This window comes from Odocoileus virginianus, chromosome 18 (assembly GCF_023699985.2).
Source record: "Odocoileus virginianus isolate 20LAN1187 ecotype Illinois chromosome 18, Ovbor_1.2, whole genome shotgun sequence".
NCBI lineage: Eukaryota > Metazoa > Chordata > Mammalia > Artiodactyla > Cervidae > Odocoileus > Odocoileus virginianus.
The window spans coordinates 21,897,120-21,918,302 of record NC_069691.1 but is presented as its reverse complement, the minus strand read 5'-3'; the positions used below and the strand labels follow the sequence as shown (position 1 = coordinate 21,918,302).

The following is a 21,183-nucleotide window of genomic DNA, read 5'->3' as shown; positions in this document are numbered from 1 at the left end:
GGATGAAAGGAGATAATGTTCCTGGAAGTGTTCTGAAATCCATAAAGGAGTAGGAGTTGTGAGTCAGGGAAATCTGAACACTTACCACCTTGCAAGGCTGCTACATTACTGAAGAAAACATCCTGAGGGAAGAACACAGGACTTTATCTCAAAGCAAGAAGGCTGAGCTGGGACACATTTTAGTATCAGCAGATCATGATGCCAAATGGAATGTCATCTCTTTGAATGATGATTGAGAACAGCTCAATAACTGATATGATCTCCAGTCTTCCTGTTACCAGAAAGTAAGTTTATGTGTCCAATGTACAGTGAGACCAAACAATACCAAAACGTGGGAGTTTGGAACAGAGAAAAGTTTATTGCAGGGGTGTGCAAGGTGATGGTGCTCATGCCTTAAAACTCCCAAATCTCCCCCCCAACAAAAGCTCTCAGCAAAGTCCTTTTCTAGGAAAAGTGAAGGAGTAGGGTTAGTTGTTGCAGACTTCTTGGTGTCAGAGCCTTTGTTCCTGAGGTCAGGTTATGGTTAGATAACAATGTTCCTATAAATATCCACCAAACAAATGTTACTCTCCATTCTGACAAGAAATGATGAGGTCTCAAGACTCAACTTTTCCCCTGTGAGTTCCAGGTCCTGGCTGAAAAGCTCTCAGTTGATGGTTCCTTCAGAACCAGGACCCTAGACCCTGCTCAGCTGTCATCCCTGAGGGAGCCAGGTGCCCAGGACCTCTCGCCTTCAGCTGCTCAGGCCATCCAGATGGCGGGGGGCCAGGTAGGTCCCGCAGATGACATTCTAGGCATATGGCTGCTGCCATTAGGTCACAGGGGTGGGGGTAGAGGAGAGGTTCACTGTAGCCTCAAGGTCTGGGTCCAGCCAGCCGGTGGCTTTGGCGAGAGCTCTAGAGCCCTCTAGGACACAGCCCCCAGCCTGTTCTCTGGGCCCCTCCACTCACTTACTGGCCTGAAGCCAGGTAAGCTGGAGCGCCACGGGGAAGAAGGCCAGGATCCATCTCTTACCTTACCCTCTGCCTGACGACCACCACTCCACTGAAGGTTGGCTGAATGGCCTCACTAAGGTTGCTCCTGGACAGTTGGTCGCTTGTGGGAGGGGCCCACTGTGGCACCGACCAATGACTGAGCAGGATCATTAATGGTCACTCACTGACGGCTGCTTGGGGGGCAGGGCGGGGGGGAGCCACTGAGGAGACAATCAATGGCTGAGCAGGACCACTAAAGGTCCTATGCTAACTGTTGCCTAGTAGCAGGGTGGGCAGGCTGGAAGGAGGATGGTGGTAATGGCACACAGCATCCACAGTTTGCTAAGGGCCACTCTTTATTATATTCCCATTGCTTCTCTCTCCTAACCTATCCCTTCCCCAGACACAAGCAGACAGTCAAGATTTGTGCCAAAAAATTCAAACATTCCAGATGGGTAACCAACAGGAGACTACCACTGGGGAGAAAATAATTGCATTCAATATAACAGTCATTATAATCTTTTTAAGAAAGCATGAAAACCTCTTTTAAACATCTAAAATTTTCACAGGCCTCTTTCCACATAAAGGAGCCTGTTCACTGAGAAAATACTTTATGAATTATGAATTCAGTGCTACTTTAAAGTGAATCTGTATATTACTCATAACAGTGGCAGTTCCTAACACTTGGAGTCACACAAGAACAGACAAGTCATATGAGATGCTTGGTGTTCAGTCCCCTCAGGTCAGGGGCAAACAGATGAGACAACCAGGACAGTCCCTGCGGGACTGACTCCTTGCTGTTCCCCTGGCAGCTCCCCCCTCCACTGTCTGGTTTCCATGCCAATGCTGTTTTCTTGGTATTCTTAAGAAGGGCACTTGCCACTTGCTCCCTCCATCTGAGGTTTGGTTGTTTTCCACTTCCTTTTGCATTTTTCTTCCTCTCAGGTGGGTGAACAGGAGTTCAAGTTTGTTTTGTTATTTCCTAACCTGGGTCACATTCAGGACTCTGATTAAACCTTTGCTATTTCACCTTCTGAACTCCCAGAAGACAAAACTCAGAAGTGCAAATAGTACCCACTCAGGTTGATAAGAGATGCAAAAGCTTTTCCTTGATGTACAGCATCAACAGTTTTAAAAAGCATCCACTAGGATATCACAGATTTTTCTCAATTAATGTCTCTATTTGATCACTATCAACTTCAACTGGTCTACCCAACCATGGAGCATTGTCCAGTGAGAAATCACCAGCACAAAACTTCACAAACCACTTTTGACACGTTTTATCAGTCACAGCACCTTCTTTGTACACTACACAAATCTTTTTCTGTGTTTCAGTTGCATTTTTACCTTCCTTGAAATAAAAAAACATAACATGCTGGAGGAAAAAAAAAAGCAAGCTCCTACTTAAGTTGTACATTTTGAAGAAGACACTCAGAGTATCCAGGCAGGCTCTTTTCTGGACAGCTTATTAACAGAGGAGCAGGGCCAGTAGGGGCTTGTTGCAAGGGCAATTCAAATGGCAACCCACTCCAGTATTTTTGCCTGGGAAACCTCATGGACAGAGAAACCTGGTGGGCCACAGTCCTTGAGTCATAAGAGTCAGACACAACTTAACAACAACTAAACCAGCATCTTTTAAAATGCCCGTTTAAAAAGCCCAAGGCCTCTCCACATTCCCAGACCCACTGCCTTGAGGGCCCAGTCTTCACATCTTGGTGATAGCTGCTGGCAAGTGGTGCCCAGGTCAGAGTTCTGAAAATCCAGGTGTTTGGGGGCTCAGGCTTGAATATGGCTTGAAATATAAAAATATGGCCAATCATTTTATGGTGCTCCTTCCCCGAGGGTTTCTCCTTGACCTATTACCAAGATTTGGGCTAAGCCCTCACAGGGTTCTGGCACTCTCCCTGGGCTCCCAAGTCAGTAGAACATCTTCTGATCCCCTCCCGTTGAGAGCTCAGGTGGGTTCCACTGCCATGTTAAGGTTCTGAGCCGAGAAGGAAAGATCAGTCAATGTGACTCTTAAAGAGATTGTACTCAGTTGCTAAGTCATGTCTGACTCTTTGTGACCCCCATAAACTGTAGCCCACCAGGCTACTCTATCCATAGGATTTTCCAGGGAAGAATACTAGAGTAGGTTGCCATTTTGTCTTCCAGGGGATCTTCCCGACCCAGGGGTCGAATCCACATCTCCTGCATTGGCAGATGGCTTTTTTACCACTGAGCTACTTGGGAAGCCCCCTCAAGAGATTAGGGACATTGTAGTTTATCACAACACACACACACACAAAATCCCAGCCTAGTCCCATTTCTGACCCTTGTAATTCCCAGAAGCCCAGATAAGAAGGTAAGATGGTATAGGACTAGGTGGGGCCCATAATCTGAAGCTCATGGGTGTGGGTGTCAATGCTGTAAGATGGGGGCAAGGGTTAGTCACTAGATTCTAATCGCTTGACTTATTATTCCAACTGCTTGACTTCTTACAAATATTCCAATCACAAATGGCAGAGTTTATCTTTCCTAAAAAAAAAATCCTACTAGACCAAGTACTTGTCAAATATGATTTGCAGAATAAAAGCACTACATGCAATACTTTTTTGTGGGTGGAGGTATGGAAAGTTCAATGTCCAAGTCAGTTTGAAAAGCAGTAAGTAAAACAAAGACAGTTTCAGCTACAGGACTCCTCAGAGCTTCTGCTATGTTAGTACACATTGTGGCCTCCAAACCTGCACTAGAGACTGCAACACCGTCTACACCTATATTAAGTTGGCTTTTCAGGGAAAAGGGCTCCCCTGGTGGCTCAGACAGTAAAGAATTTGCCTGCAGTGTGGGATACCCAGCTTTGATCCCTGGATCACTAAGAGCCTCTGGAGAAGGGAGTAGCAACCCACTCCAGTATTCTCACCCAGAGGAGCCAGGCAGCCTACAGTCCATGGAATCACAAAGAGTGGGACACGACTGAGCGACTAACACTTTCTTTTCACTTTTTCAGGGAAAGCATTCTATGATGCTAGTGTACAACAGAACATGCTCTGGGAAACATTACAGCAGACCTAACGTAATCTAATTAAGAGGTGAAACAGTGCTCTGACCCAGAATCCTGAAGACAGGCAAGGGTAGAGGTAAGCCACTTACGCAGTATCATGAGCAGGCCTTGGATTCTTCTCCATCTGTGGCACTTCCTTCCACAGGCCCCAACCACATCATAAGTAAGTTGCTTGTGTGTGTGTGTGTGTGAGTGTGTGTGTGTGTGTGTGTGTGTGTGTGTTTTAAGGGAAGGTGCAGAGGAGTAGGACAAAGAGGATGCTTAATCTTTTATTTGCCTTGCAACTGATGAAAAATAATGGGAATTGCACCTGAGATTCTTCATATAAGTAAACATGTACACACAAACAGGTATATAACTATAAAAACAAAATAGTGCAAGTTATTTGGAAATAAGAAGAATACCCATCATGTCCCCATCCTAATTCCTGTCATCACTTATATATGTCTTCAGTGCTCTTCTAGGGATAGCTTTTTATGTCACTGTCATTATCATTTTAATTCTTGTATTCCTGGCAATGGAAAAAAGCCCTGATCTTCCTCCACACTTCTGAGTTTGTCTTTCCAGAGGTGGAAAAAGACAGAACCATGATGGAAAGCACCAACAGACATTGCACGTCCTCCTTTCTTCAAGCTGGCCTCCTACCCATCCTCCTGTCCACAGCCCACATGGTGTTCCCACTGCCGGTTCTCCTCCCTCTGTGTTACCACCCTGGTATACTCCTCCTCCCAGCCCAAGAATACCACTAGCTAAAACGATAAACTTTTGCCCAGTGTCCATATTAACTTTGGCCTTCCAGGTACAAAAGTCTTGCCTTTTGTCAGGAAACATGTGTTGAACGGAATTCATTCTTGCCCACTCAATTCTTTTTATTTATTTATGGCTGTGCTGGGTCTTCGTTGCTGTGTGAGGGCTGTCTCTAGTTGTAATGCATGGGCTTCTCACTGCGGTGGCTTCTCCTGTTGCAGAGCATAGGCTCTAGGGTGCATGGGCTCAGAAGTTGTGAAGCATGGGCTTAGCTGCCCCATGGGACGTGGAATCTTCCCGGACCAGGAATCAAACTTGTGACTCCTGCATTGGCAGGCAGATTCTTAACCACTGGACCACCAGGGAAGCTCTGTACACCCTATCCTATACCATGATCCTGGAAAATTTTGGATGGTGAAAGATGACAGTGGGCAAGTAGTTATGTAGGATGTTCTCCCAAGAGTATTCAGGGAACTAGGTAATGCAGTCTATAGTAGACAACTGTTATTTTTGCCTTCCCAGTGTCTTTTCTTTTTGTAAAAGCATTCAGATTTTCCTTCAGGAACCACTTTACCCATTCCTTTCAATCTACACAGTTTGGCTGAGGCTGACATCCCTACCACTCCAGGGATGAGAACAGGACCCAGATCTGGTCATTTTGGAGTCAACCAGAGGGAGACATAATTCTGGAGGGTTTTTTTTTTTTAATAATGGGTAGAATCTCTCTGACCACAAGGTTGCTAAAAACTGAACGTTAAAGAGAACGCCTGATGGAGAAGAAACACTGAAAGCAATACTGGGAGAAGGAAGAGAGCTGAGTTCTGATGACATACAGTTGCTCACATGGTAGCTTTAGGTAACGCTCTGGCATGATGACACGGGAGCTCTTCATTTGGTTTGGTGCACACAGTAGCTGAGCAGTGCTGAGCCCTGAGGAAGCCTGCCTGCTCACTTCACCCTGACAAGTGGGTCCTGCTAGAACATGGCGAACTTCACAGAGATGCCTGTAGGCACTCTTTTTAACTCTGTAACATGTCATGGGGCAGTGTGACCCCAACCCATTACAGGTGCCACATCTTGCCTCTGGTCTTCTGGCTGAGTCCATCCAAGTATCAGATATAAAAATAAACCCTATGACCCATGGAGACATGAACCTGTTAGGTAAAAGACTGCTTTGAATCCTCATCAGGGGTTTAACAGCTAAAAGGAATCCTGAGCATTTAACACATAACCATTTAATAAGTCCTGTCAGTACCAGGGTGGACAGCAGCTATTTTCCATTTTACAGATGAGGTAGAGGATCTACCCGATGCCATGTGGCTACAGACTCAGCTATTTAATAATATGCAAACACAGTCTCATTTCTATGCCTGTTACTTCCACAGTGCCCTACTGAAACTCAAGAAGCCAAAAGCTTTCCTCACAAATGATTGAATTCATCTTTTTTTTTTAAAGTCTTTTAAAAAAACACTTCAAAACCACAGCCACACCAAATTGTAAAAGATCAACACGCTTCACATCAAAACAGGTTAACACAGAAAATTAAGCAATAACTGAGGGTGTGAAGTGTGAAGAAGGCACCCAGGAGTGTATGAGAACCTATAGTCGGCCGGGGAAGTCCCTCCGGAGATGCTGAGGCTTTAACATTACAGAGGTGGCTCAGTGAGGAGGGAGGACTTACATGGTTTTATTTTCTAGGCCTCTTATGACAGTGTCACCAAAAACCACAAATGTTAAAATACAGCCACGTGGCAAATTTCTGAAAGGCTCCTTATAATTTTGCTTTTTAAACTGCCTGGCTGACCAGCAACCCATTTAATATATGACTAGCAATAATTCCTTCAATTACTGCATGTGCTTGGAAATACGTGTGAAGAAACAAACTCATTTATATTGTTTTCAACATTTTAAATTTGAAAATGTTTCATTTTGTAGATATTTATTTTTGCTCTTTTTCTTTGCCTAACTTGAAGCCAGTATTTTTTTTTTTTTTTTTTTGGTAAGCCTTTCCATTGGTTCTTCAAAGCTTACAGATATTAGGCACAACGCCTTTAACTACCTAACAGCTAAAACAGCAGAGAGGTGGAAACAGAGCATTGACAGAGAGAGGAGAATTTGAGAAGTATGGGGAGCCAAGTGTACCCAGCATTTAAAACAATGTGAGGTCAGTTGTCATGACCTGAAATTGGACCCCTCCAAGCGACACCCCTCCAAGCTAGGCACCATTTCAAAATATATGGTCCCACCAATATCTTCCCTTAAAGACTAAAGTGATATCTTCAGGAGTCCTACCATCCAAGATGCACCAGGAATAGGCGCCTGCCTCGAACATTCCTCTTCCTTTGGAGCAGCATTCACTCCCAAGAAGAGACCAGTTACCCAAATGGCCACTGGTGAGTCCAACAGCAGGTCCACCACCCTCAGGACCGTGTGGTGACAGGGTATTCAGAGAGTAGACATATGAAGCTGCCAAATGCGTCATTGTTGGGCTAGTTCATTTAAGTCAGTCTCTGATTTCTAGAAATTCACCTACCTTCATCAGTTTGAATACATTTCACATATCACAGTAGAAATTATTAGCAAACTAATCAAATTGAAATTTTTATATGTAAAGCTCTTTAAGAGGGTTGGGAATGGGGGGAAAAACACAGTAATAAAGAGTGTCTAAGAGATTTCAGAGAAACATCTCGATGTTATAAGGATGGGAGTGGCATGGAGGAGGCAATAAAGGTCATCTTTCTGGTTTTGGGGGCACCCAAACCAGGAAACTCTGACGGAGTGCAAATTACTTCTCCTTTACTCTGGAGTCAGGTGAGGAAGAGCAGAGGTCTAGGCTGGGTACAAGGCCTCATACATCCACCCTGATTTCCCAAAAGCAATCCAAGTGTGTGGAAGTGAGATATTTATGCCATAACTGCTGGTCAGTAGCTGAAATGGGCCAGAAAGCAAGCTGGGCCTCTTACCTCCCAAGATCAGCACCCCCTCCCCTGTAGACTTAACACAAGGGCATCAGCAGAGCAGGATCCACATCTAGAACCACCAGTATCAGAAGAACCAGAAAGACAGGAAGTGGACCATGTGCCAAAAGCTCTGCCCCAGTCCATCTACAGATGCTGACCAAAGGCCAGTGCCTCGGGCATGGAGTCAGGCTATCTAACTAACTATTAAGGGCCAAGTGAAAGACATGGATTAGAGGAGTCCTGGACCTAGGCTGCTCCTGACAAATACGACAGCCCTATTTGCTTGAGTAAAGGAGTGAAGTGGCTTGGCCTCTGTAAAAGGCCAAACACTGATAAATTATCCCACTCAAATGTCTTCACAGACCTAGTCAACCACAGTACAGAAAAACTATGCTTGCCTATTGACATTCCTCTTAACTATTGGTCACTTCTAAAGAACAGGCCAGGGTGGTCTAAACATGGAAACTCTGATCGAGTGCAAGTTACTTCTCCTCCACTCTGGAGTCAGATGAGAACAGCAGAGGACCAGGCTGGGTACAAGGCCTGTGATGCTGCTTTCCCATCCATCACAGACTGTTACAATCACCCACCAGCACGTCTCCAAAAAAGCACCAACATGTAAAGTCAATGAGGCCCCACACTCTAATCTGCCCACCATAACCAATACCCTGGAAAAATCCACTCTGCACCCTGCTTTGGCCCCCTCACCTCACCAGTTGAATCCCACCCCCACCTCAGGCACAGCCAACATTAAAATAATCCCTTAGTTCCCTGGGGTTTCCTTTTCTCCATCTGCCTACAATTTTGTCCACCTCCTTAGGCCTCCTCTGCTCCGATCATCTCCTTTCTTCCCTGCCTTTTCACACCCTTTTCTCTTCCACTTGGCCACCTCGAAACTAACTGTCAGCCCAGGAAAGACCCAGCGGGATGGCTACTTCACCATTTTTCATTGTAGAGTGACTATGAGAGGACAGGCACCACAGTGCAACCCAAGTTTGGGGGCTTTTTGGTTGGGTCTGTAATCAATGATGTCCTTCACCACTTTTTATCAGAAAAGATAAAGACAAACAAACAAACCACAAGGTTCCGCTGCCCTCTGAGGGCAATCTGGATTTCAGCAGTGCCTCCTCCTGCTGTTTCCCCATCCGCATGTCATGTTGCAACACCCTAGCTTCCCCCCCATCCTTATCAACTGTCTTGTTGAATATGGTAAATAATCATGATGGAAGGAGGCTGGCTGGTGTCCACCCAGAATGTAACAGAGAAGGATGGTAGAAGACAGAAGCAGGGCTTGGAACATGACAGGAAGGCAAGGCCATGATTCTGTCATGATCCCTAAAACATGTGTATATGTCTTAAAAAAAAAAAATTACTTCTTATTGAATTCAGACTGGTCTGTCTCTGTCAACAGAGAGAAGTAAAGGGGTCAAGATAGACAGCCAAGCTCAAAGTGCTGGAATCTCCCATCAAACTATACTAGTGGTAGCTGCACCAACCAGGAACTAAGCTAAGAACAAGGCAGAGACTGCAGGAGCAGAATGTCACTAAGAAGTACCAGTAACCTCCGCCCAAGGAGACCTGTTGCTTCTGTTGGGCACCTGAGAAGGAGCTGACAGCAGGCCACTTAAGTAAATATTAATATTAAATGTGTCTTCCTATTGCCTACAGCATCACCACTACCACTCCAGAAGCAGCTGTACCAGTCAGAGGGCTGGAGACCATCAGATACTTTTATGTTGACACCAGATGGAGGCTCACGTCCATTATACTGGCTGTAATGATCTGCCCAGTGTCTATATGTCACCCTAAATTGACCAACAGGACCCATTTCCCAATCTTGTCCCAAGGGACAGAAAGTTCCTGCTGGACACAGCCAAAGCCATGTGGTTCCCTAGTTCTATATCTGAGCGTGGGTGGATCTGGGTTCGAACGTCAGCAGCATTAAATAAAATTACTTTGCCAACAAAGGTCCGTCTAGTCAAAGCTATGGTTTTTCCAGTAGTCATGTATGGATGTGAGAGTTGGACTATAAAGAAAGCTGAGTACCAAATAATTGATGTTTTTGAACTTCGGTGTTGGAGAAGACTCTTGAGAGTCCTTTGGACTACAAGGAGAGCCAACCAGTCCATCCGAAAGGAAATCGGTACTGAATATTCATTGGAAGGACTGATGCTGAAGCTGAAGCTCCAATACTTCAGCCACCTGATGTGAAGAACTAACTCACTGGAAAAGACCCTGATGCTGGGAAAACTGAAGGCAGGAGAAGGGGATAAAAGAGGATGAGATAGTTGGATGGCATCACTAACTCAATGGACATAAGTTTGAGTAAGCTCTGGGAGTTGGTGGTAGACAGGGAAGCCTGGCATGCTGCAGTCCATGAGGTCGCAAAAAGTCGGACACAACTGAACTGAACTGAACTGATGTGTGGTAGGCAGAATTTTCAGACGTCCAAGAGTCCTGGCCCCAGCTATTCAAACACTAACCTAGGTACTGCTGTGACCAGATGACCTTAATATAAGGTATCACAAGAAGTCAGATTCAAAGCATGAGAAGGATTCAATACATCGTCTCTGGCTTGAAGATGGAGGGAGTCAAATTATAAGGAATGCAGGCAGCCTCTACGTACAAGCTGAGAGTTGCCCGCAGCTGACAGCCAGCCAGAAACAGGAACTCCAGTCCAACAATTCTGCCAACAATCCAAATGTGGTTGGAAATGTATTCCTGCCCAGAGCCCAGCACCTTGACATTAGCCTTGTGAAGCCATAACCAGAGAATCCAAGCAAGCAGACCAGGACCTCTATAGAATTGTGGATGATAAATGGTACTACTTTAAGCTACTAAGTTTGTGGTAACTGGTTATGCAGCAACAGAAATCTAATACAGCATGTAGAGCTCTCAGTAAGTAGACAACCACAGTTCAAAATGGCCTGATCTGTCAATGTTAGCTCCCCACTCCACATCCTCCCACACCTCAGACACAAGAGCACAAACTTCCTCTGGACCCCTTTTACTGAAAAAAGAAAAGGGTACTGAGCGACCTGGGGAGGTAAAGACCATGCCTTACTTCAAAAGTCCATCCTGGTAGACAATATCATTTGGAATCCTAATGGAAATAGCAGGTATTTCCCCTACAACCAATAACTCTGAACCCCCTACACACACCACATGTAGCCTCTACTAGCAGCAGGTACAATTGCCACAAGTCCTGAGTGTTCTTGCACATTCCTGCTGGGGAGGCTTTTATCCTGGCCCTTTCTTATCATATGTTCACACCAAGCAGTCTTGAGGGGTGAAGTAATGTCCCCATCTGGAACAAAGAGCAGGCTTGTAAGAGGTGGAATTCCCACATGTGCATGTTCGTTGCCTGTGATGCAGACCACTGCTGTGCATGGCATACCTGCAGACCCTCCACATCTTGTGGGACTTGGAGAAAGAAACCAGTGAAGCTCATGCTGCTTCTTGTGCTCTGAGTAATAAAGCTTTTTGTCTATGACATGAGATTTTCATGTTTTCTGCTAGCATCCATGAAACAGTAATAATCTACCTTACTAGCTTGCAAGCAGCATAAAATTCCAGACTCTGATACTTAGATCTTGAAATCAGGAGAGCTAATATCGCTATATTATCAAGTTTCAAAAGGCACAAAATATCCTTTTTTAATTTCTCTTGTGGGGATAATAAAATCTACATCACTGGGCTATTGGGAGAATAAAATGAGAACATGCATAGCACACCCGAGATATGGAAAACATCCAATAACTTTCGTTGGACCCTTGCACTCCCTAGTCATTCATTCCCCAAAAATCCACATACAATGAACCAGATGGGGAGCAGTATATCTCCAAGATAGCAGTCCATTCAGAAGACAAGGGATAAAATAGTCTAACACACCAATTTCTGACATTTGCATGACATGACATTATTCATAAAGGGGTTCCACTCATAGTATCTCATTTAATCCCTACACAGAAACCAAGATTCAGGGGGGTCAGTCCTTGCAGAAGGAACTGTGAGAAACTCCAAAGGTCTGGAAGATAGCCACACAGCGGAAGCCTGAGGATGTGGGCTCAGGAAGCAGTGCTAAAATGCAGCTGTGATGCTGCAGCAGTACAACTGTGTCCCAAAGGCACACTCTTCATCCAGGTAAGCCGAGGGAGCTCCCGTTGTGACTGGGCCTCCTGAGGAATGTCTGCCCCGGAGAAATGGCTGAAAACCACAAGGTAGAGAGACGTCTTTTGTTTGGATATCCTGATTGTTTTCAAACAGAAAGTTAGGAAAGTCCTGGAAGAATCTGGTCCCTTTGGTTCCTTGGCAGCTTCTGCATTGTCTAGAAGCCTTTGGGCCTTTCATCTTCTGACAGTGTCACTTGAGGGTCTTGCTAAGGTTGGAGAAGCCAACGCCAACACAGGTCATCAGCACTTTATCCCCTCCCTTGAGTTCTTCACCACATGGCTTGGTTTCGATTTTAAACATAATCTGGAAAAAGCTCTTCAAATGCCGCAAAAATTCTATCCTAAAAAATAAAAATTAAAATTTAAAAAAAAGGGAGGGGGGGAAAAAAAGGAGGGAAGAATGAAAGAGGAATTTGATTAAAAAAAAATTCTTCTCCTCTGCCAACCTAGAATATCAGGAGGAAAGATTAAAATTAAGAAATTCTCATCAAAGCAAATTAAATAGCATTTATTTACAGCCTGCTAGATTTCAAAGGTGATTTTAGACAGCTTACAGAGATGCACACAAGACAAATTCAGTAAATAAATGAAAAGTTTGGAGGTTAGTCCTACAAGCACATTAGAGTGGACATAAATATGGTATTAATCTTCAAGTGGTTCATACAGAGAAACACATGCTTTGATGATTCACAGTATCATGAAGCTAAAACTAAGCAGAGTGACTGCTGCTGATGCTGAAAGAGATAAGCTGCCCTCTCCACTGTTTGATCTTGACAGGCCTTTCATTCACTCAACAAATATTTACAGAGTGCCTAGTATGTGCCAGGCACTGTCCTTGGTGTTGGAGACATTCCCATCAACCAAAACTCCCTTCTCTCATGAAGCTTTCAGGCTAGTGGAGCAGACAACACAAATGTCCTTGAATTATATATACTTCCTCCATAATCAGAAATTTAAATAAACAAGGCAAATGAGAAGGAAATGTAGGTATAAAATATTTGTGTGTATATGGCAGAAAAATTGAAAGTGTTAGTCTCTCAATTGTGTCCGACTTTTTGCAACTTCATGGCCTGTAGCCCGCCAGGCTCCTCTGTCCATGGAATTCTCTTGGCAAGAATACTGGAATGGGTAGCTATTCCCTTCTCCAGGGGACCTTCCCAACCCAGGGATCAAACCCAGGTCTCACCCGTTGTGGAGAGATTCTTTACCCTCTGAGCCACCAAGGAAGCCCCATATATGGCAGAAGGCAATAAATAAGGTGACCAGGGAAGGGCTCACAATAAACATGGACAGGAGTTCCAAGGAGCTCTCTCTCTTGTCATCTTCCTTAAGAGAGAGTGATGGCTTCCCCCCAAGAATGCTGTGAGAAAAACAATTCTGTGGAAGGACCATCATTCAGGTATACAGTCTTCCACTGGTCTGGCCCAGCACATCCTGCATCACTCCAGCACAGTGACCATAGGACTGACCACAGTTCACTAAACAAGCAGCTTGCTGGAGGTTTCAACCACCTGGCAATTGGTGAAGAGAAAACGTCCAGGTCAGAGAGCCCAGAATTACAGGCCACAGGTCCCCTCCCCACCCTTTCCCAGGCCTTGTCTCCCGGGTAACTCCCCGTCCCTGGTGACTCTTGCCAGCCCGACTTGGGAAACACTGGTTTAGTTAACAACAGATGATCTGCACGTCTCTCATGAAGTACTTCAGCAACCTTGCGTTGTGCTGCCTCCCAACCAAACTGTCCAAACGCTCGCCACCCAGAATGTATGTGTTACACCCCAAGAGCTTTCAAAATACTGGTCCTGACATGTAGGACCAATGGAACAGAACTGAGAGTCAAGAAATGAGCTCACACATTTATGGTCGAATAATTTTCTAAAAGGTGCCAAGGTAACTCAACAAGAAAAGAATAATCTCAACAAACGGTGTTCTAACAACTTCACACACAGAAGAATGAAGCTAGGCCCTTTCCTCATATCACACACAAAAATTCACTCAAAACAGATCAAAACCTGCGTGCAAGAGCTAAAGCTATGAAACTCACAGAATAAAACAGGTGAGTATCTTTATGATCTTGGGTTAAGCAATGATTTCTCAGATACAGAATCAAAAGCAGAGTGATAAAGGAAAAAACAGATATATACTGAACTTCATCAACATTAAAATCTTGTCTGAACATTATTAAGAAAGTAGAGAGACAATGTCCAGAAAGGGAAAAAATACTTGCAAATCATTTACCTCATAAGGATCTGGTGTCTAGAACATATAACTCTTACAACTCAATAATAAAAAACCAAATAACCTAATTTTAAAATGAGCAAAGGATCTGAATAAAAATTTCTCTAAAGAAGATATGCATACAGCATTAAGCATGTGAAACTCAACATCATTAGTTATTATGGAAACAATTAAAAACCACCATGACATACCACTTCACAAACCAACAGAAAGGCTGGGGGGAAAAAAGGTAATAACAAAAGTATGGGTGAGGATGTGGAGAAACCAAACCCTCAAAACACTGCTAGTAGATATGTAAAATGGTACCACCATTGTGGAAAACAATCTGGCAGTTTCTCAAAGTGTGAAACAAGGAGTCAGTTACCATATGATCCTGCAGTTCCACTCAGGTATATACACAAGAAAAATGAAAACATATATCCAGACAAAAACTTGTACACAGCATTAATTCATAACAGTCAAAAAGTACAAATAACCTAAATGACCATCAACTGATGAATAGATAAACAAATTGTGGTTTATCTGTAGAATGGAATATTATTCAGCCATAAAAAGGAAGGAAGCATTGATATATGTGATAATATGGATGAACCTTGAAAACATTCTGCTCAGTGAAACAAGCCAGTCACAAAGAATCACATATTTTTTATGTCTATATGAACTGGACAGAACAAGCAAATCTATTACAGCAGCAGAAAGCAGATTAGGGGTTGCCTGGGGCTGCAGAGGAGGGGATGAGAGGAATTGGGAATAACTGTAAATAGGGAAGACTTTCTTTCTGGGGTGGTAAAAATGCTCTAAAATTAGACTGTAGTTACATTTATATGTCTCTGTGAATAAATTAAAAACTCACTAAATTGTACATTTTAAATAAGCTGTGTGGTATGAGAATTATATCTCAATAAAGCTGGTTACAGGACTGGAAAAGGTCAGTTTTCATTCCAATCCCAAAGAAAGGCAATCCCAAAGAATGCTCAAATTACCGCACAATTGCACTCATCTCACACGCTAGTAAAGTAATGCTCAAAATTCTCCAAGCCAGGCTTCAGCAATATGTGAACCGTGAACTTCCAGATGCTCAAGCTGGATTTATAAAAGGCAGAGGAACCAGAGATCAAATTGCCAACATCCACTGGGTCATCGAAAAACCAAGAGTTCCAGAAAAACATCTATTTCTGCTTTATTGACTATGCCAAAGCCTTTGACTGTGTGGATCACAATAAACTGTGGAAAATTCTGAAACAGATGGGAATACCAGACCACCTGACCTGCCTCTTGAGAAACCTGTATGCAGGTCAGGAAGCAACAGTTAGAACTGGACATGGAACAACAGACTGGTTCCAAATAGGAAATGGAATACGTCAAGGCTGTATACTGTCACCCTACTTATTTAACTTATATGCAGAGTACATCATGAGAAACACTGGACTGGAGGAGGCACAAGCTAGAATCAAGATAGTTGGGAGAAATATTAATAACCTCAGATATGCAAATGACACCACCCTTAAGGCAGAAAGTAAAGTAAACAGCCTCTTGATGAAGGTGAAAGAGAGTGAAAAAGTTGGCTTAAAGCTCAACATTCAGAAAACTAAGATCATGGCATCCGGTCCCATACTTCATGGCAAATAGATGGGGAAACAGCGGAAACAGTGGCTGACTTATTTTTCTGAGCTCCAAAATCACTGCAGATGGTGATTGCAACCATGAAATTAAAAGACGCTTACTCCTTGGAAGGAAAGTTACGACCAACCTAGATAGCATATTAAAAAGCGAGACATTACTTTGCCAACAGAGGTCTGTTTAGTCAAGGCTATGGTTTTTCCAGTGGTCATGTATGGTTGTGAGAGTTGGACTGTGAAGAAAGCTGAGCGCCGAAAAATTGACGCTTTTGAATTGTGGTGTTGGAGAAGACTCTTGAGAGTCCCTTGGACTGCAAGGAGATCCAACCAGTCCATCGTAAAGGAAATCAGTCCTGGGTGCTCATTGGAAGGACTGATGCTGAAGCTGAAACTCCAATACTTTGGCCACCTCATGCGAAGAGTTGACTCATTTGGAAAAGACTCTGAGGCTGGGAGGGATTGGGGGCAGGAGGAGAAGGGGACGACAGAGGATGAGATGGTGGATGGCATCACCGACTCAATGGATATGGGTTTGGGTGGACTCCAGGAGTTGGTGAAGGACAAGGAGGCCTGGCGTGCTGCGCTTCGTGGGGTCGCAAAGAGTTGGATACAACTGAGCGACTGAACTGAACTGAACTGAAAGTTGGTTAAAATTTTGTGAAGTTAAGAAAAAAAAGAACTGATCCTTGGCTCCCATCCTCACATGGTATTCTAAGCTAAGTCTAAAGTCTATTGTATGTTCCACCATCTCCTACCCCTCTGTCCTCATTAATCTAGACAAAGGAGGGAAAATGCAAAAAAAAAAAAAAAAACCTGAACAATTGCATATCCTCTCTGCTTGAGACAGGGGTTACGAGATGGAACAGTAACTACCCTGGAGAACAGGGTGATGAGTGCATGCTCACAGAATAATTCTTCACTCCTTTGCTCTCTCTTCCACATTGAATCGTGCTATTTCATTTCCATCTTTAAAGTAACATCCTATTTGCTGCCTAATCTACAAAGCCTTCTCTAGCCAATGACCCCTCCATGTTTCCACAGCATTCTTGGCTCTGCTTATGGAGTCTCATGAAATGCTCATGTATAGCTGTCTCACAATTGCCCCCTGCCCCCTCTTGGCAAATTATGTAAGCATCTCCATGGCAATGAACTTAACCCATTATACCTGCCAGGCACTATATAAGGCACTCAGGAGTGGGGTAACCAACAGAAACTGGGAGTTAGGGTTGAGGTATACTTCTGAGAAATGACTTCAACATTCTGAGCAATTAAGGGGAGTCTCTTCTTCCCCTGTTAGCTTTCCCATTTAACTAACCAATTGAAATTTTCAGATTTTTCCTCTCTGTCCCAGCCTTACAACCTCCTCAACCCTGCCCCAGGAAAAAAAGAAAACAAACACATCAAACCCACAGATAAACAGTCCACATCTGTGGGCAAAGCTTCCAGCTGGCAGTAACAACGAAAAAGCCAGCCATCTCACCCACTCGTCTGCATTCTAAGAAGCAAACAGCCTGTTCTCTCTTGCTGCTGCCTCGGTTCTAATACAGGCCCGAGAGCCTCCCCAGCCTACTTCATTCTTCCACCTGAATCGCTCAACTGTGCTAGAAAAACCAGACACCCTCCCCATCTGGCAGAATTCCTAAGAGGCCACAGCCTGCTTCTGATCTCTTGGAGAAGGAGGACAGAAACACAGGCTTGAGTGTGCAGGCCTGAATAGTTGTATGGGATATTTGTAGCCTTTGGAAGTGTTAGAAAAAGCAAAGTCGGTTCCAACTTCTTACATAATGTTCTGCCAACCCTCCAGCCAGTCTAAAGAAGACTGTGTAAGGGCTGGATTAAGGTATGTCTTAATGATCCCCTTCACCTCCAGTCTCATTATCCCCAAGTCTCTTGCTGCATGGGATAGCAAAAAGCAAACATAGCTTTTTTTTTTTGCTATGAGAAATAACCTCAGACAATATGGAATCCTAATAATCTCCTTAAGAAAATGAAAATCAAACAAAATAAATTCACCCACCTCTCACCCACCTCACGTTCAGGGCTGGTCCACATCCTCCTCCACAGCCGCATAGCTCAGCAGGGCCACAGCCACATGTTGGCCCTCAAGGCACCACTCGCCTTTCCTTCTCTTCCAAACACCATACAATAGACCCACACCTCATAGATATACACCCCAGCCACAGAGCCAGGCAGAAGAGGCACCCAGGGGATACAGAGGACAGCCCTGCTGCTCCTCTACGATAACCCCCACATGGTGTGACTGGCAGCTTCTCAGATTAACCGTTTTAGTCAACTGGGACTTTGCAACTCCTGTGCAGAGAATTTAAATCCTGACTCAGAGAAGTATCCAGAAAGAGCTTCCCCCACCCCAGAACAAAGTGATTTATATATATATACACATATATATTAACAACCTACTTTTTGTGACTGCCTCAAGTCTATCTGACAAGCAGGTTTCAGAGACTCCTAGAGCACAGAGGTAATTTTTCCTGGGTATTTTCCAAGAGCAGGTTGTTCCCATCACCACTACTGGTCAACAGGTGAAGGCCACTGGGCTCATGATCATCTGCCCATTTGATCTCAATTGCCTAGAACTTGCCACGTTGCCTGGCACTGCCCCTTAAAATACAGCCCCTCTTAGCAGGTCCCCCTCTAAAGCCTGCTAGAGCACAGCAGTGAGAGGAATCACAGTGAGCTCCCTCTGGCAGCTCCACAGACCAAACCATGCCGGAGGGTCCTGCCTCCTGCTCCACCAAGCCTCTCAGACACTGGAATCACCTATCTCTGGGATCTAAGGAGTTGACCTGCAAGCTGAGGGGATGGAAGATCTGGGGCGGGGGGGGGGAGAATCTGCTCAATGGGGCCCCCTGAAGTCACTACACGGCAGCTTTTAGATGTATTGGTGGTACTTCTTCCGCCAAAGAGCAACTTTCTGAAAGGCCCACTGACCTCTGCTTCAGAAATGATGTTATTAAACTCCATTTTAAGGCAACAGGAAAGAGAGCCAGACAGGTGGCACTCTCATGAGATGTGAGCCCCAGGCCAAGTGCAGCCAAGAACTAACTATGAGCAGGTGACTGGCCTCTTTTTCATCTGAAAAGTAAGGCTATCACTTGTTTTTACCATATTCCAAATGTGTTCTGCAGCTCAAAGAGCATAGTAAGTTGGCAGGGCTCTGCAGCATTTAAACCGCTCCCCAGATGTAAATACAGCAGCATGTGCTGTGCTGGCTCCTGGAGAGCAGTTAGGCAACGAACCCAAAGAGCAGCAGGCTCGACCAGCAGCTCCCAGTACTCCTGCAAATCACTCGCCTTGATCCTCACATCGCTGTGCTACATGCTGGGTTAGCCAACCCCATCAGTCAGCGTCTGACAAGGACACTGGGCTCTCACTCCCCAGCACTTCAAAAATCGCATAAAGATGTCAATGATTAAAACTGGAATAAAACAAAGCGACATGGTTTACTTTAGACTTCCAAAGAAAGACAGAAGGAAATTATTTTATGACAATTTGAAACAAGGACTCTGAGAAGATATAGCATGGCACCCTGGCTCAGGCAGGGAGGTACCTGGAGTCCAATAACAGACATGAACCCCAGTCTACTGAAGAGCACGGTGGGTCAGCGACAGGACGTCAGAGTTCAAAAACCTCAGTTGCTGACTGTGTGAGTGACCCTGGGCATGTGACTCGACCTCTCTGTGTCTCAGTCCCCTCATTTGTAAAATAGAGTGTGCAACAGTACCTGTCTTTATCTAAACCCTTGTGGGATTATCATGAAACCTGAATGAGTTCGTTATTTGTAAAGCATTTAAAACACCACCTGCCCAACAGTGAACACTGTAAATGTTGTTAAATAAACGTCCACTTACAGAATTCTTGGGAACAGTAAGTAAAATATGTGTAATCTATTTATTAACGTGACTGAAGGAAGCTGTCATGAATTTTAAAAATTAGTGGATGCAGATCAAGAGATAGACAATTTACAGTTGACTTCAGGCCTGAGATCACCCAAAGCAACTCCTCCTGGTGTTGAAAATAACCTAAACAGAAGACTGGACTTCCCTGTGCGTCGAGCACTGATGGAGCTTCACCAGGCATGCTGTTTGGAGCGCTAAGCGCCCAATCTCTAAAAAACTCACTCCACCTCCACAAGCCCATGACTTCAGGACCAATGACTTTCTCTATGGATGAGACTGAGGCTCAGAGATGCCAAGGACCTTGTCCATGGTCTCCCAGCACTGCAAGGTACAGCCAGAACTGAAATCCAGATAGGCTGGGCTCCAACACCAGTGCACTGGAAGAACACAGAGAGCCGTGGTCACTGCAGTCTCCGATCATAAACGGTTTCTGAAAGTGCTAATTAAGACGCTCATTGATATGTAACCATAATTTTAAATGAAGTACAAACTGTCCCCAAACTGTAAAACTAAGCTTTTTGAGGGGAACATAGAATCATCATTACCAATTGTAAACCACCCAGAACTCCACAAACTGAAAAGAAATAAGATTCTCCATATTACCACCATGTCATCCAATACTATTTCATTCTACTGGGGGAAAAAAAATCTCTGGCTTTCCCAAAGAATTTCACACATATTGACTTACTTTCTCAAGTAACACAGAAAATCATTACCAGTCACATCCTGCAATAAGAGAGAAGATGAAAGGAGAAAAACAAGGGGCCCTTATTTTCCAGAAAGGATTTTTGAAAGCAACACTGCTGGAAAAAAAACTATCCTGCCTGATCCCAGTGCTCTGTAAATACATTTTAAAAGTTATTTATACAAATCAAAATGTGCAAACTGCCAGAAGAAATACATTTCTTTAAACCAAGGAGGATCTTGCTTCTGGTTTTCTTTAGAAATCTGAGGTTACATACATACAGAAAGCAGATTTTTATTATTTTAACTACACATAAAAATAAGTGTGATAGTTTGGTCTCCAAAGTTCCTGAATCCAATGGGGATAAGCTGTCCCCTCACCACCATCTACCTGACAGTGGATTCTGTCCTTTTCACCATTAACATAATGTACGTAACGCCTGTATGTAAACAGGGGATGATAACTTTGTCTGCCCTGCAGCTCATGTATTTCTCCCACCTTTGCCCTGTATTTCTTCCCACCTTTGACCTGCATCACTTTGGGCTTCTGGAGCTTTCCATGATGATTAAAGGAAGAAGGGTCCCAAACAGAAACAGTTTTCAAAAAGAGATCCCCTCCCACCACCACCCCGTGCTAGTTTACTGAAAGATGAGAGGCTGCCCTTTCCAAGCCCCTGGCCACCCCTCTTGCAGGAAGCCCTGGGAGGTGGGTAACCCAGAGGAACTTGTCCTGCGAGCTCCAGCCCCAGGGCTCAAAACACAAAATTTTGCAATTTGTCCCACTTCTGTAAAGCTCCATTCAGAGCAGACTACTTTGTTTTCCAGGAGATGT

The 21,183-nt window shown here is 44.3% G+C and overlaps 1 protein-coding gene across 1 annotated transcript in view; it reads right to left on the bottom strand.

Moving 5' to 3' along the window:
• Window positions 1–11,346: 11,346 nt before the first annotated feature.
• Window positions 11,347–21,183, bottom strand: part of RCL1 (RNA terminal phosphate cyclase like 1) — a 66,141-nt gene continuing 56,304 nt past the window's right edge. Inside the window, exon 9 of the mRNA XM_070480438.1 lies at window positions 11,347–12,237. Coding sequence (XP_070336539.1) covers window positions 12,087–12,237 — 151 coding nt within the window. The 3' untranslated portion in view covers window positions 11,347–12,086. The remainder of the gene's footprint in view (window positions 12,238–21,183) is intronic.